The sequence below is a fragment of the Arachis hypogaea genome, chromosome 3 (genome assembly GCF_003086295.3).
Source record: "Arachis hypogaea cultivar Tifrunner chromosome 3, arahy.Tifrunner.gnm2.J5K5, whole genome shotgun sequence".
NCBI lineage: Eukaryota > Viridiplantae > Streptophyta > Magnoliopsida > Fabales > Fabaceae > Arachis > Arachis hypogaea.
This window is the reverse complement of record NC_092038.1, coordinates 78,239,843-78,257,970: the sequence shown is the minus strand read 5'-3', so window position 1 is coordinate 78,257,970 and position 18,128 is coordinate 78,239,843. Positions and strand designations below refer to the sequence as shown.

At 29.5% G+C, this 18,128-nt stretch overlaps 1 protein-coding gene across 2 annotated transcripts; it reads left to right on the top strand.

Moving 5' to 3' along the window:
- Positions 1–835: 835 nt before the first annotated feature.
- Positions 836–4,574, top strand: LOC112790696 (protein NDL1). 2 transcript variants are annotated; one of them, XM_025833223.3, is made up of 10 exons: positions 836–1,433; positions 2,455–2,554; positions 2,640–2,737; positions 2,844–2,932; positions 3,111–3,171; positions 3,279–3,365; positions 3,442–3,519; positions 3,597–3,653; positions 3,750–3,805; positions 3,879–4,574. In XM_025833223.3, exons 1-10 carry the CDS (start codon positions 1,374–1,376, stop codon positions 4,234–4,236), a joined length of 1,044 nt encoding a protein of 347 aa, XP_025689008.1. In that variant the 5' UTR covers positions 836–1,373; the 3' UTR covers positions 4,237–4,574. The 2 variants fall into 2 exon arrangements, with proteins under 2 accessions (XP_025689008.1, XP_025689009.1); XM_025833224.3 differs by having other exon boundaries at positions 1,065–1,433; positions 2,833–2,932.
- Positions 4,575–18,128: the final 13,554 nt, after the last annotated feature.

Below are 18,128 nucleotides of genomic sequence, written 5' to 3'. Positions count from 1 at the left end.
GTCATAGTTAATATGGTAAAAATACTTCAATCAACTTTTCTTTATATTAGGACACCTTTTCTTTTTTTTTTTTCAAATACATATATTCTTTGAAAGAGTTTCATATTAATTTATTCTATTTCTATATCTAATTCTAATCATCATTCACTTATATTATCAAATATTTTGAAAATTTAACAAATTAAATATATACATCTTATTAAATAATCTAATTTTTAATTATTAATATATAATAATTAAACTTTAAAAAATATAGAAAGACAGTAAAAAAGGTACAACCACTAGTACGTTATAATAAGAGCAAAAAATTCTTGTTAATTGATTCATATATTTGTCTTCATTATTATATATAGGATAAAGTAGTGAACGTAGTTTTCAGAATATATACATGGAAATGTATTTAAACATGGAATCAACACTTGTTACATTAGTACATTTTGTTAAACGCCAATGCAAATATTTAGTGATGACTTCTTTCAATTTATTTATTACCATCGGTTTGGTAAAGAATAAAGACGTGAACAAAAGAATATATATTAAATATATAAGAAGGAATTAATAAATAGGAAAAGGGCAAAAGAAATGTGGCGGAAGATGATTAATGATTAATGATTAATGATTGGAGTCAAATGAAAGGCAAGCAACCCACCATTTTTTAACTTCTAAGGTCCCCCTCCTACAAATGTGTCCACGTCTAAAATGTGGCTAAATTACATAAACTACAAAACAAATGTTAAATTAATTAATTATTAATTAATTTTTTAGAGGGAGAAAAGAAAAGTGGGCCAATGGGAGAACGCCATGTATAGAAAGAGAGTCAAAGGGAGAAAATTTTGGGGCCAACGGAAACAATAGGCAGTGTCAAGTCATAAAAACTTCGCCCTTTTTTCTGGTCAGAGACGAAAAAAGAGTAAAAAGGAACCCGTGAATTACGAGCCCCATAGATCTTGGTTATTCTAATTTTAGTGAAATCGTTTTCAAGACCCAAAAAACGGCGTCGTTTCTAGGCGCGGTTAAAATTCTGTTGGGTTTTAAGCGTCGGTGCCGGTAGGGTGGGTAAAATCGTAAATATAATAAACAAACGAAAAACATAAACGTTATGTTTTGTTTTGTTTAGTTTATGTTTGTGGATTTCACAAACACGAAAATAAGAGAGTGTGGGAGAAATTGGAATAGAATTGGCTTGGTATATAAGCCATTGAAGGCATAAACAAATAAAGATACATATTAGAGAGAAGAAGAGAGACAGAGAGAGGTCTATAATTTTCTCAAACTTCGGTGGTTGGTGGAGGCTTCTTTGGAGTTCAGGGGGCTTCCATATACAGCAAGAACAAGAACAACAACGGTAGAATCAGCAGACCAGAGCTACGGCCATGGCAGAATCCAGTGATTCCGTTTCACTCGACATGGAGAAGATCTACCTCGGTGGAAAGGTTCCATTCAATGCTTTACCATTTTTCCTATTTTCTTGATTTTCTTTGTTGGGGTTTAAAGGTTGAAGTTTTTTTTTTGGGGGGGGGGGGTGGGGTGGGGAGGAGGGGAGGGGGGAGATACAAGTTGATCAATTTCAAGTACTTGTCAATTGGGTGATTAATTAATGGGTTCCAATTTTATTTGTTTTGTGTTTGGTTTGCGCCATTGCTGAACGTAAAGGGAATATGTTTAGAAGTCGAAGGAAAGTTTCAGTCAATGGGATTCTCCTTTCTTTATTGTTTTAGCCGTAGGTTCTTATTTTGCATTGCGGAATATTTTAGTTGCGCAAGAAAGTTTCTTGACTTGTTTGTTTTTACTTGGAAAATTTTATGGGATTGGCTTATTTTCTTTTTCCTTTTTGTTTATCGTTCTTGATTTCTTTCTACACGGTCTTTCTTGGAACGTATTTGTTTCGCTGAGTCAATTGGAAATTTTGAACATAACAACTAGCGGATCTGCTCATTCCTTATTTCTCACATATTCTTTTGTACCTCCATCCTAAGTTTAAGTTGCAACGCTATTGCTTTTCTTTTCCATTGGGAAATTTTACGCTTTCTTGTTTTCCTTTTCCTTATTATTTGAGTTATTGGATGAGTTTTTACTTTATAGTCATCCTTATCCTTTTAAACAGCCTAAGACAGTATCCTGTTTTTAATTACCTTGACTTTGTTGTCTTTCTGAAGCACTCAATGGCTGGAATATGGAATGGCTTATTTATTTAATTCATCATATTGGTCAGTGATACTAATGTGGTATTGTTGCTTGTTAGTTTGGTTGTCCTATTAAGGGGCAATGTTAGGGAACAAACAGTTTGGAAAAAACGTTGATTTAGAATCTTTGCATAACTCAAAATAAGGGATATCCTTTGCTTAGGAGGTGGTTTCTTTTGTTCATTCCTCAGTTTTCTAACTTTGGTTCTGTTGCCTCTTTCTTCTTTTTGCCTGTATTTTGGTTACAAATCATATTGGTTTATCATTTCAGGAGCATCACATTCGAACTGGTTGTGGTTCTGTGTCTGTTATAGTCTATGGGGATCCTGAGAAACCAGCTCTGATCACTTATCCAGACCTAGCACTAAATTGTGAGTGCATATGTGTATTCTTTAATCCATTCTTTTTATTTTATTTAGAAGGCCGAATTAATTGTTCACTTATCTGTTTGTGCAGATATGTCATGTTTCCAAGGATTATTTTTCTGTCCAGAGGCAGCTTCTTTGCTGCTTCACAACTTCTGCATATATCATATCAGTCCTCCTGGACACGAGGTCTGTAAGAGATTGATTTCAATATACATTTTCTTTTCTATTTAGAAAGTGAACTTTATAATTCACATAGTTTCTCCTCTTGGAACTTCCACAAGAGTTGTTGCAGTTGGGAGTTGGTGCAATTTGTCCTGATGACCCTATACCTTCTGTCGAAGACTTAGCAGATCAAATAGTCGAGATTCTCAACTATTTTGGGTAATTACATTATAATCACACTGTTGATAACTTAGTTTTCAGGGTGGTTAGGTTTCACTGTGTAGAATACCATTCATTATGTATTGTTGATTTATGAGTAAGATGCTGACATTATTTTGAGGGAGAATCCAATGATTTTCCTATATCTATTCATTGCCTGAATTGTTTCCATGTCCAGGCTTGGTGCAGTGATGTGTATGGGAGTCACGGCCGGGGCTTATATTCTTACTCTTTTTGCAGTATGTACCCTCTTAACTTGGAAGGAAATAACAGAGAAAGAAACTGCCCTTATTTGCAGTTCTACTATTTTCCTTTGATTGATATATTCTTTCTTATGTTTATACAGATGAAATATAGAGAGCGTGTTCTTGGTTTGATACTTGTATCTCCTTTATGCAAAGCACCTTCTTGGACAGAATGGTTTTATAACAAGGTTCGCTTCGAAATGCCTTCAGTTTATGAGTCCTCTAATCTGATAACATTACCTAAAACCACTTTTAATTCTTCAGGTGATGTCCAATTTACTATATTTCTATGGGATGTGTGGCTTGTTGAAGGAGTGTTTACTTCAGCGATACTTCAGCAAGGTATTGTAATAGTCATGCTTTGTTCTCCATTGAGTTTGAGAATTGATATGCTGAGTTTTCTTGATCAACTTTAACAGGAAGTTAGGGGAAATGCTGAGATTCCAGAGTCAGAGATAGTTCAAGCCTGCAGAAAAGTCAGTTCTATACCAAGTATTTGACGCCTATTTTTTTCTTTCTTCACTTATCATTCCTTGGTTTATTCACCAAGCTCTGCATTGTTTCTTTTCCAGTTGCTCGATGAGAGAAAGAGAACAAATGTATTGCGGTTTCTTGAATCGATTAATGAGTAATATCGGCTACTCAATTTCGTTTGCCATTTTCCATTTTCAATGGTATTATGCTAACTTGAGAACTTGCAGGAGGCCGGACATTACAGAAGGATTGAAAAGATTAAAGTGCCGAACGCTTATTTTCGTCGGAGACAGTTCGCCATTCCATTCGGAGGCTCTGCACATGACATCAAAACTTGATAGGAGATTCAGTGCCTTGGTTGAGGTCCAAGCTTGTGGATCAATGGTTACGGAGGAGCAGCCACATGCAATGCTGATACCAATGGAGTACTTTTTCATGGGGTATGGGCTTTACAGGCCATGCCACTTCAGTGACAGCCCGAGGAGCCCGCTCAGCCCGTCTTGCATCTCGCCTGAGCTCCTTTCCCCAGAAAGCATGGGCTTAAAGCTAAAGCCAATAAAGACGCGTGTGTCAATGGAAGTTTGATCCACACTTTTGTAATCCAGGGCATTCTTTTTTGTTTCTTTATGATTTTTTTTTATTGTTTTAAGAGAAGAGAGAAGAATAGAAGATATGTTGGCGGAAGGAGGGGGTTGTTGTAGATATGAGGGATATAAGAAGAGAAGAATACGTGAAAATATAAATATATGTATTGTATGCAAAAGAAAACATAGGGAGGAAGTTGTCTTAATTCATTTTGTAGTATGTCTGAAATAAAAGGGACCAATTTGAGCTGTTGTATCTGTAAATTCCGGTTGGACTTTGACCTCAATTTATTTATTTTTATGGCCACAAGCAATTAAATAAATCCTTCCATTTATTTATGTTTTTGTTTCATAGTATTGGAACTTGAAAGTAGGACATGTTTGCCATGATTAGGTAAGTCGAATTTGTTTGTACACTTGGAAGAATGCCAGGTGAATAATAGCCATCGGATTTATTGAATCATTGTGCTACATCTGACATCACACGGTCATTGTACTCACAAAGAGATGTTTCATACAGGCATTTGTGCTAAAATTCTTTGTAGTAAGAAAATTTGTTAAGTTGTTAAATGAGGAGACAATAGTCTTTGAGTTATTTATTCACTTAGAATGGAAATTATTAATTTAAAGGTAGCAAAAGTCTTTACTTTTAGACTTCATAAATTTCTTCACTTTAAATATCAATGTTTTTTTTTTTCTTTGGGGTGAAAAAAGCTTCATTTGGTAAGAGAAATAAATTTATATCAATATAATCAATTAATCATACATGGACACACATTTCAAAGATTATGTAATTACTTAAAAATTTTATATGTATGAATTTATATTCTCTCCCAGTTTATAACATACAGATTACTCTTCTTCGGAAGTATGTTTGTGATAAAATAGATTCTTGATACGACAATATTTTTGGAAATGTCAAGCTAATGGTAGAGGGTTATCTAGGTGGGATATTATTTTTTTAAGTTAGTTTAGGATTGCCTCAATAATAGGGATAAATTATAGGTGCAGGTTCTTACCCATAAATACCTCAAGAATCGTTATAATCTTGACATCAACTGTTGCTACAATTCTTCGGCTATTTGAAAAGAATATAGTTAAAGTTCATGGCGCTCTTAAGGTGGAAATTTACAGCAATTCTTGTGGCATGATGAGTGCACTTCTCCTGAAAAATTTTGTGAATTTACTCCTTATGTGCATATATCTAAGATTGATTTTTTAGTTGCTGATATGTGGAGTGGTGGGTCTTGGGACCTAGATTGTTTGGCAACGCCAATTTCTGATGAGATTAAGATTTTGATTTAGAATTTCAGTTCTTCGAGACAAGCAGGGAATGAGCCGGCATGGATCTGGTGGCCAGCAGCGGCAAAAGTTTACAGTGCTAGAGAAGGGTACAGGTAGCTTGTGACAGCTTAATGTTTCAGAAAAGATCAATGACATTTGTTTAGTGATGCCTGGTAACATGGCTTTGTTTAGTGCTAGGATTTGGTGGGCATGAAAAGCATAGGTGCAACGACATTTTCAATGCTGATAGCAATTGGACAGATCATCAGGTTGTAGCAAAAGCTAAAATAGCTGCCAATGACTTTAGGCTCTATGCTAATCAACGATCTTCCTTGAGAATCTTTAAGAACAGGCTGTATTGAGAACCTCCAATTGAAAATTGCTGCGGAGTTAATTGGGATGCTACATGGTTGCTGTAGGGCCTTACAATAATAATAATAATGAAGAAAGACTTTGGGCCAAGCCCATAACCCCTTAACCCTTCCCACTCAAACAGCGCACACACACTCCTCATGTTATTTTCATCATTAATAAATTTTTATACAACCAAGTTGGGTTGGTCTAGTGTTTAGCTCACTAATCCTCTTAAATAAGTATTGGGAGTTTGAATTTCGCCTTATGCATGCAGCAAACCAAAACTAAAAAAAAATTCTTATACACTTTTATTTTGAATATTTACACTATTCTTCTTCTACTCCAACTCTATTATATCCTATCAAATGTATTTTCTTATGTTAGTATTATTCCAAAATTTCATTAAAGTAGTCTAAACTTAAAGAAGAAAAAAATCACCTTTAATTCAAGTATTACCAATTATTAAGATATTAAAGTAATTTTTTAACTTGATAATTACCTATATCTTTAGTTTTTGTCATGTTTATAATTATGGATATTAATAAATCCAAAAATTTAAGGTCAGGGTAGGATAGAATTTGAATTTTTTTGGTATATAAGTTCTATTATATCAATTGATGTTAAAGATTAACTTATTAGAATTATTATTGTTATGTTTGTGGTATTAGATACTTAAAGGAACCACACTCCTTATTTGTTGGAACCCGTGGAGTAAAAATTCTTCTCTTGAATTTTAGTATGTGAATAAATTTTGTATCTTTGGTTAAATTTTAGCATTTGTATTATTTTTTATAATTAAAAATAATTTTATAATTTATTATTTAAATATTTACTAATTTATTTGTTAATATGATGTTTATGTTAAATATTTTACAAAGAAAATTTCACTTGAGACATAATACTTTACGTTGAAATGAATGAAGTGGTTATTTGAGAAATTAAACTACAATGTAAATATTATCTTGCATATACACTTTGAATATAAATTTAGTATTGACTTTGGATAAAGTTATTACATGAATTATTACTATTGAATTGATGATATATTTATTGATTTGTTTGACAACTTTTACCTTGATAATAATTTGTATGTTAAAATATTTTGGAAGGTTTTATGACAGAAAGTGCGGCTAGCGACAGTAAGCACTAAATTTGGTGCACTTTGTCAGTATATAACTGCATTTTCAAGATCATATGAGATGAAATGGTTTCTATCTGTTTCTTGTCCACAAAACTAGTGGAACATGACTATTTCAGAACTCACACGAAGGAAAACAACCTAAGTATAATTTTTGTCTGTTATTTTAATTTTTCTGGATTAGATAACCTTCCGTGTATATTGCTATAAATAAAGAAGTTTGAATGTTTGATATTTATAATTAATTATCATTGTGTTTGAGTATAATTTTGTCACTATTATTAAGGTGGATTATTTTAGTTAAGAGTTTACTAATTATACAACTGTCTCTTGTGGGACTATAGATGCTCTACTTACTCACTAAGTTGCAAAATTTACTCTATTGTTCTTTCATTTTTTTCATGTATGTACCTTGATCCTAATCTAATTTAATCAGTTCCGCTCTAATTTTGTTTGTGTTGGTGAGTCCTTTACTGTTTAAGGGCTTGATGTTTTGTGTAAATAATTTTAAAGCTTTTTAGACATGTTAAACTGCTCCATGTGACACGGGTAGGATTCGACTTTAGTGACTTGAGTATGTTGTTTGTAAATATTCTGGTAGATGAAACTAATAGATTATGCTTTGATGTAAATATTAAAGTCAAATTTCATGTAAATATGCTGAGTATGTTTGACTTAAGAGCTTGATGTTTTGTGTAAATAGTTTTAAAGCTCTTTAGACATGTTAAACTGCTCCATATGACATAGGCAAGATCCGATTTTAATAACTTGAGTATGTTGCTTGTAAATATTTTAGTAGATGAATTAATAGACTATGCTTTGATGTAAATATTAAAGTCAAATTTCATGTAAATATGCCAAATATGTTTTAAATATGATGCTGAAAATGTGTGTTTTTAATATAATTGAAAATTCTATTGAGACTTGTTTGGGAAAATTTTTTCTAAGCGCCCATCACAATCAAATTGGATCATGAAAGTTGGGTTTGGCTGGGTTTAGATGTGTGATTTGGAATTGTAATATCAATTGGGTTTTCGGTTATTTGAGTAGTCGTTTTTAATGATCTATTTTTAAATGTGAATTTTTTGTAATTTAGAGGGATCTTATTTTAATTTGGAAGTACGCATCAAAAAAATTATGTGTGAAAATGACTGTCTTGACATCTTGCACTTTTTTAATAATCTTGCTGCTGAGGATAAGACAGATGTTGGTGATCTTGTCCCCAAAATCCAGGAACTTTTTTCCAGACCTTGGATTGTCCATGTTGATTGGATAGCTCGTGAAGCTAATAAAGTGGGACTTGCTAGTTATGGGGTTCGAAATCATCCTGCTCATGCTATTTAGACTACTCCTAATGAGGATTTCCAACAAATCATTCTTTCTAATTTAAGTTAGGTGGTTCTGTTTTGTTTCTTTTGTTTAGTAAAAAAAAAAAAAAAATCTATTTTTGGACATTACTGTAAAATTTAACGGACTTAAATTTATTCATAAAACCTTCACAATTAATCAATGCCGTGCCTGTATATATAATAATAATACAGATACACTTTTTATAGGTGTATCTAAAGTCTAAACACACTTAAAAATATAAAAATAATTCAATTTTTTTTCTTTCAAAAAACACCTTTGGCCACCAAAAAGAAGAAATTTATAAAAGCCAGTCTCAACATCAATCAAGAGAGAAATTATATCAACACAGGGGAAAACTGCTTCTTTTAATTTTGGAGATAATTTTCACTTTTTTTTGAGTTATTTTATGTATTTTCTAAGCATTTTTTAACCAAGAATTATCCTTTTTTCATGAAATAAGGTGCTTTGTTGTACTAAGAAAAAACAAAGTGCATGGTTTGATGTCGATTTGGTGATATTTCATCTTCTTTGGATTCATTTAAGCTTCTTTCAACCAAGAATTATTCTATTTTATGGTATAAGGTGCTTTTATAGACCAAGAAAAAATGAAATTCCAAAAAATAATGCATTGTTACACGTCAATGTTGGTGATACTTTTCATCGTTGAATTCTTTTATATGCTTGCTAAGCTTCTTTCAACCAAGAATCATTCTTTTTTTTTAAGAGGGGTTGTAACCAAAAAATAACGTTTTTAAATTCATAACGTTTTAAAATTGTCGGTTAACATAATTAATGGTATGATAATATTGAGACGATTTTGAAAATTTAAGAACTTAATAAGACCAAAATATTAGGGATAAAAATGATACATTATTCTTTGAAGATTTACCAAATTAAGTAAAATGATAGTGAATTTTAATAAAATGAATTGCATTACGAATTTAAGATTTTTACTCATACTTGTAAAATGGCTAGTAGATAAACTTTTGGGAAAGAAAAAAAGAACATGATACATATACAATAAAATATAAATTATACATTTTTGTCTCTAATATACCAAATAAATTTCTTTCATGTTTAATTTTGTTTTATTTTATTTTTAACTTTTAAGTAAATTTTAATTTTTCTTCAATAATTTTAATTTTTTTATGATAGATAATTATTCAATTTATTTTTTATTTGCTTTTAATAAAAAATAAATTTACTTAAAATGAAAGTAATGTGATCAACAAAATTAGAAAAATAAATTTATTTAGAATGAAAGTAATATGATTAAGAGTAATTTACTTAGATGTGATTAAAAAATAATTGAATAATTATCTATTGTAAAAAATTGATATTATTGAAGGATAAAATTAAAATTTATTTTAAAATTAAAAATAAAATTTAACTAAATTAAACATTAAAGAATTTTTGGTACATTAGAGACAAAAAAAAAGTATAAATTATACTTTATTATATATACATCATGCTATTTTTTTCCTTCTCCGCAAGCAAGTTTATGTACTAATAATATAATCCTTCTACAAGTATTTTATGAAGAGTAAAAATTTTTAAGAGCAAATTTTTTAAAAAAAATTACTTAGAATGAAAGTAATGTGATTAATAATAATTTATTTAGATGTGATAAAAAAATTGAATACCTATATACTGTAAAAAATTAATATTATTGACGGATAATTAAAATTTATTCAAAGTTAAAAATAAAATTGATTCAAATTAAACATTAAAGAAATTTGATACATTACAGACAAGACGTATAATTTATATTTTATTGTATATGTAACATTTTTTTTCTTTTAGGAAAGTTTATTTACTAGTCATTCTACAAGTATTCTATGATGAGTAAAAATTTTGAAGTGGTAATTCATTCCATTAAAATTTACTTTCATTTTATTTAGGTTTAATTACTCTGTCAGCAATCCCTATACTTTTTTTTTTCAATTGAGTCTTTATACCATATCAGATTTTGTAATTAAGTCCATACTGTAATAAAAACACTAGAATTAACAGAATATTCTGTTAAGCAACACGAATATGTCAAACACTTGACTGAATATTCTATATAGTTTAACAGAATATTCTGTTAATTTCAACGTGTTTGTCACGATAGGAACTTAATTACAAAATCTGATATGGTATAGGGACCTAATTGAAAATTTGATAAAACTATAGAGATCGACAGAATAACCTATCATTTTTATCCCAAATATTTTCATTCTATTTAAATCTCTAAAATTTTAAAATCGTCTTAATTTTATCCTAACAAATCATAAGAACTTAAAACAATTCAAAAACATTATAAACATCTTTAACATTTATCTCAAATCTTAAGAAACAAAGTAATACTTTACTCTTTATTTATATAAAATAATTGCCACTATATCTTACACAAATATTCTGATTAAAATTTGTACCCACAAATGTCCTTTTTTATTTTTATGTTATTCGTTTTAGCTTGCAATGAATTACTAGCTTATAATTGACAGAAAGTACAAAAATCAAATAATGTTATACCATGTAACTAGGGATGGCAATAGAATTTTGTAGGAGTGAGAATCCTTTTTCTGTTTTCCGTTTCTATTTAGTAAAATGTCTCCACGCTTATCTCATTCTCATCATGGTTTCCATTTATTTCTTTCTATCGGGAGTGAATATCTGCGGGCATTCATGGATATTTAGTTTTATTTATTTTTTAAATAAAATTAATACAATTATGATAAAATTCAATGCAATTTAATTAAATATATCAAATTAAAATACAAATTAAACACAAATCCAATGTAATCAATATACACATAAAATCTTCAACATGCAAATTAAAATAAAATGATACAAATTTCAATAATTAATTATTACAAATTTAAATATTATGCACATAATTAATTTGTTCTTTTATAAAACTTGAAAAATAAAAACAAAGACCATTAAATATACATTTATATAAAAACATTTAAATTTTTTTAAATATTTCACGGATTTTTGTAGAAGCATACCTCAATCTCCACTTCTATTCCAATTTATTTTTGAAGACGAGTCCTTGTTCTCATGAATATTTTATGGGTCCTTATTAACTTTTCTATCACGGATAATCTTTGTGAATATTCACGGGTACAATTTTTTTCTATCCTTACATGTAACCAATAATAAGTACTATAAAAAAATTGTATTATACTCATTGAATTTTTTATATTGAAAAAATAAATTTAAATAAGGAAAAAACTATTGAGTTATTCTTTTAAGATGATTGTCATCAAATTTTCAGTGACTTTTAAAAATTGGACAATGAGTTGCAAAATTAGTAAATGGGAGGTGAAGTCTATTACTCATCGAGTACTCTACTAAATTGTTTAGTTAATATTCTCGAAGTAAATTGAGAATTCATACCTCAGGCATGAAACTATTAAACATATAAATTTGAAAATTGAGGAAACACAACTTTTTTGAACTGTCAAAAGATAGAAGGTAAAAGATTCGATGGTCTCAAAATATTTAGATCATTAATGATTTAATAATAACATATATTTTTTTATTTTTTTAATAATTATTAAATAAATTTTATTTAATTTTTTTATAAATTAATTTTTATCTATTATTTAATTTAAAATTTATTTTTTATCTTATAAATTATTATTTTATTATTTATCTATTTTATCCTTAGAATTTTATCTTAATTTTTTTTCAATTTTATTTTGATTTAAATACTTTAATTTTATCTTTTTCAATACTAAAATTAATAATTGGTGCAAACCGTCAATTCGTTTTTCAATTACCCAATTCTATAATAGTAATCGTCCATCAAATCTTCTTTTGTTATCAATTTGTTCATCATTTTTGTTTATCGCTTTATCCATCTCGTTAATTTTTAATTTGTTCATCGTTCATCGAACTTTGTAGCTACAGAAATTGATATCTGCAGAGATCCAATCGATTTCTTCATTATAGTAATCAATTGGTTTGTGAAAATCCTTTTTCATCTTACATTGGTAAGAAAACAATCAATTGTTTTAGCAAAACAATCAACTGATCAATAAAAAAAACGTGTTTTCTTTAGAACAATCGATTCATCGGTGAATAAATATGTGTTTTCTTTAAAACAATAGATTGTTTTAAGAAAATAATTGATTTCATGAGTTATTCAATTGATTGGTTGAGAAAAGCAATTGATTGATTAAACTATCTAATTAATTAGTTAAAAAATAATTATATATACTCAAAATTTTTTATTATACAAAAAACAACCAATTATTTGAGAAGATTTATTTAAGCTTTGTTTATTTATGAGTTTTTTTTATATAGTGTTATGTGATCTAGTTTATTGAATAAATTTTTTTATTGGTTAGTTTTAAGATGTCAAATATATTTACGGACACTGAGATGGATGAGCAATACCAGGTGAACGATGACATTAACCAATAAGAAAAGCTAGTATGCGATCAAGATATGATGGATGAACAATATGAATTCGAACAAAATTTGGGAGATGATTTTATTAAGGGGGAGTATTTTTCTGAAATTGATCTGTCAGAAAATATCCTTGAAGCTGCGTATGCGGTTGACTCCTTACAAAATATTACAATTTTAAATTTCACTAAAATTCGTGTGAAAAAATTGGTAGATATCACTTTACTACTTTACAATTTGTATTTATTTTTAATCTAAAGTACTCAAAGTCTAAGGATTTTAGTGCAAGAAAGAGTAGTAAAATTTTCAAGAATAGTATTGGTAAGGTTTACAAACAAAAGTTTGTATGTTATCGACAAGAATTAAGGGAGGAGAAGTATTCAGCGATGGAAAATAGGAAGAAGGAGCCTAGATTAAAAACAAGAACTGAGTATGAAGTCCGAATGGATATTAAATTTTACCTGAAATTCGATCGTAGCATATTTTTTATTTCTCTAACGAATACAACTATGATTTATTAGATAAACAATTCAATCCTATGTTACCTGTTCATAAGAAAATGTCAGAGGCACATATTATATAAATGATGAACATGCTGAAGTCTGAAAATTAAGATTAATACTTCATAGATATTTAGTATTCTAGCTAATCAAACAAAGGGTATAAATTTATTGGCTATGATATCAGAGATATGTTTATAATTACACTACAATAAATAAGGATTTTTGCAACGGTCGAAAACCGTTGCCATAGATCGAAAAACCGTTGCTAAAACTTTAGGCAACGCTTTGGCAACGATTTTTGACCTGTGGTATATGCGGCCGTTGCCAATGCTCAAAGGCAATGGTTTTTTACCTAAGGCAACGGCAACCAAAAAAACTGTTGCCATAGTTACTGACATAGGAAACGGTTTTGACAACAATCTTTAGAGAATGATTTACAACCGTTACTGGATAGGCAACGGTTTAGAACCGTTCTCTTTCATGATGTAACGGTTTAAAACCATAACTAGATAGACAACAGTTTCAAACTATTGTACTTTTGTTATTCACAAAGACAACGGTTTAAAAGCGTTGCCTTTGGTGTTATTTTTTTACAACGGTTTTAATACCATTGCCATTTTGTAACTGTCTTTGACCACGATTTTAACACCATTGTCTTTGGCAACTTTTGACAATGCTGTTTTCTAGTTATATATTTCTTTATTTACAATAGTTTTCTCATGTTGCATTGAAATTAATATTTCAACTATTTTTTAATGTCAATAGATTAATATTCCAACTATTTGAATCAAATCACTAAAAAAACTAATTGAACATTTGATTTATAAAGTACTCTATAAGATTCTTACATGTTTGTGACATATAAAAATAAAGATTTTAGAAGTCAAATAAACTAAGATACTTTAAAATCACATAATAAAGTTTAAGTCATAACAATATCTAATCATAAACAAAAGAGATTTGATATATTACACTAGTAAATAGACTCCCCATCATCTCCATAAATTGGTAATTTTTACTCTCTAGTGTTTGATCTTCACAATGTGTGATTAAGTTCTCCCTCACCTTCATAATGATTTTTCTGTGAATAAAAAAAATTAACAAATTAAATATAATACTAAACTTAATGCTAATAATGCTTACTAATAGAGAGAAGGGATGAGGGAAAGAAAGATAACTACTAGTAATTTTCCTTATGAATTTCCTTATTAATAGCTAGGTCATAATAGCTAATATTAATTTGGTCAAGCAAATTAATAATCTCATTTAAATATAATACAAAAAAAATAAACTACTAATGAAAAGACAAGTGAACCATCATTTGAGATTGTAAAATATGTCTAAAGAGGTTGCCATTGACAATTATTCTTGTGCTTCAGTTGTGCTGATCAAGCAAGATGGAAGATTCGCTACTAATAAACCATCATTTAATTCCATAGAAAAAGTCAATATATGATTTTGACTTTTATGTTGATCAAGAACGTTAATAAGCTCAAGAAATTAAATTATGTGAAATAACCAATTATAAAAATTACACAAGAATATTAATTAATTTAACTCCAAATATTAATAAAACTAATTTAATTACTCTAAATTGATTAATTTCTAAAAATAAAGAGTTCATATTAATAAAATAAGTCATAACTTTTTCATAATAAAAGTTACTCAAATTTAAACTATATTTTTTAAGTATTGTTTAAATTTTATAACCAATATACTCATTATAATTATAATAAGCAATGGAATAATTTTTTTCTATAAAGGTGTAATATAACCCGACGTTGGAATAATTTTGGCACCAACACTTTATACATGCTTTTTTTTGTGGTCCTGAACACTTTATACATGTTCAAACTTCAAAACATCAATCAAGATTCTATATTTCCAAACGTATAAATAGAATACAAATAAATAAAAAAATTACAATAATTTTTTAAATAAACTAATTGTTGTAAATAAAATATAATTGACAACACATAATATTTATGCAACATAATTGTTGAAATAATAAATAAAAATAACATTACTTCATAATAAAAATATGAATTTATTTAAACTAATGTATATATATGTGTATTGCATAAAACTAGAGAAAAATTCAAGAGCAAAAGAGCAGAAAACATCTACTTTAAAAGTCATAAAAAAATAATCGAAGAAGTACAACCATCAAACAAATAAATACTCAATAACTAGTATTATCTTTACATCTCATGGTTTGTGTATATATTCCAAAACTAATTGGCTGACGCTACAATTTTGATTTCTTCTGGTTGCAATGACTCATAAGTAAATGCACAGCGATTATCATGTGAATATCATGATCCTCAAGCTACAATTTTGATGCGAATTTTACACCAAAAACTACCAGCAAGTGTATCGGATCGTATCAAGTAATACCATGGTGAGTGGGTTATCGTTCCCACGAGGATTAATGGATTAAGTAAGAAATGATCGAATGATTATTCTAGTTAGACAAATGAAATTGAGAGTTTTGAATATCAACTAACATAAAAGACAGTGAATTAGGAAAAGCAAACAGTAAACATGTGAGAAAATAATATGAAAAGGGAGTTAAGTTTTTGGAGATGTTTAGATTTCTAGATTAACAATTATTGTCAACTACTTTAATCATACAAAGATTTAGTTCATAGAAAATTCTAAGAGATTGAATTCCAATTCCTTGACAATTCAATCTCTTCTAACCCAACCAACTGTCAATTTTTTGATCAATCAATTGTGTTAAAAGGTTAAGTTCAAATTATGATTTATAAGCCACACAATCCCTAAGAATTCAAAAATAATCCGATTATATGTCATGTCTCACATTAAATTCAGATAATTGAAGAATTGTGAGAAAATAATTTCAAGCTTTATTTCCAGTGATTTAACTTTTCTAAGATTCAAAGGGATTCAATTTAGATTAGGGTTATTTCCCAATATACTCTATTCCTTAGGATGAAGAACGAAATCAATTCTTAAACAGAAATTAATGCATTAATAAAGAGTAGAAGAATAAATAATAGTAATCCATTAAAGTAAACAGAGCTCCTAACCTTAACAATGGAGGTTTAGTGGCTCATGGTACAAAAAAATCCTAAACCTAAAAAAGTGCGTAAAACTAAAAAGTGCCGAAGTGGAGAAGAAAAAGGCCACATGGCAAATCTTTTTTCTTTTTATATCAAATCCTAATTGATACCAAGAAATACTAACTAAATCTAATAATATCTTTTCTATTGATTTATTTGAATTTAAAACTAATAATATGCCTTTCGTGTGATTTGGTTGCGTGCGTGGGGACACTCCATATTTCGCTCCCGATGCTAAACACTGATGATGTGGTATTTAGTGCCACCTATCCCGAGAGGATTGCACACAAATTCAAGGGCTCGACACTAAACACCAGTGACATTGCATTTAATGCCACCTATCCATAGAAGAATTGGCTTGTTTAGCTTGTGCATTCGTGCGCATGCATAATAGATGTACACGTGAGGTCTCTTATTGCGCCAATTGTGTGTAAGCATGCATGATGCGTACACATGACGACTTCTTTTGCTTCTTTTTGAATTCTGCCAAATCTTCATCCGAATACTACCTTAAATCAACAAAAGGCCACAAAAACTCAAAGTAGCATCTGCTTGGGTATAATTCACAAAATCCTCTAACATATTGACAAAATACCATCATATAGAAAAGATACCTATGATGCTCATGCATCACAACACCACTTAAAGTGTTGCTTATCCTCAAGCAACTCAAACACAGAAAACTAAGATGGGTTTGATTAAAATTTGAATTCTCATTGAAGTTCCTGCCTGTCTTATGAGTGGGGCTTAGCAACTCTATGATCATGAGTGCTTCCTTACTTCTCATTGCTCCTGGAAAACATGGAGATGGCAACATCTTAACAAAATTAGAACTCGGATGATGTTATGAAATCTCACTCCCATTAAGTCTTGATTGATCCTTGAATTCCTTTCTATAAAATAAAGAGAACTTTTCTATTGACAACTCTAAATGCTCTGTCTCAAGGCAGCTCTTGATAGTAAGCGTTCGATCGGTAATCCTGGACCAGTTGGTTCAAGTTACCGGGTGATGAGGCACCTTGTGGATCTAGTTACTCAAGCCTTTCCTTGACACGATTGCATCGCAAGAATATAGATAAAACTTTGATCCAGAACATCGATGCCTAAAGTCTCTTTGAACTACTAAATGTCTTGTTTCAAGGTGACTTGTGTAACGGGTTTTCAATCGATAATCCCGGACTAGTTGGTCCAAGTTATCAGGTGATGAAGTACCCCTCAGATCTAATTACCCAAGCAGTCCCTTGGACAATAGACACCACAGGCACGTAATTAGGTCTCAGCCATTGATGCTCAGAGCTTTGCAACTTGATTTTCTTTTGATCTTTTCATCAATTTTTTTGAATACTGCTTTTTCTTTTCTCTCGTTTTTTCTTGCCAATTCTTTTAGTTCAAGGATCAACCTTTTGTTCATTTTTGGAGAGTTCATAACACTTCTCTAAGTCTCTGTTCATAAAGAATTAGCATCCTTCCTTTCTAAGGTCATTCATACTCCATTCTGTTTATGCAATCATAATCACAAGTATATATACCACCACATGTAATGTGACCAGACAATTGTAAAATAAACTCAACTTCTAATATAATAACAACACTCTTCTCTCTCTCTTTTTTGAATACTGCTTGGAGACATTACATGAGGCATCATTAAAATAAGAACATTAAACTAAAAATTAACTAAAAACTAAGAAAAATAGAAAAATAGGAATCATGCAAATAAACTGAAATAAACAGAAAACATAAAATATAATCATAATAATTGATGAGATGATATTTT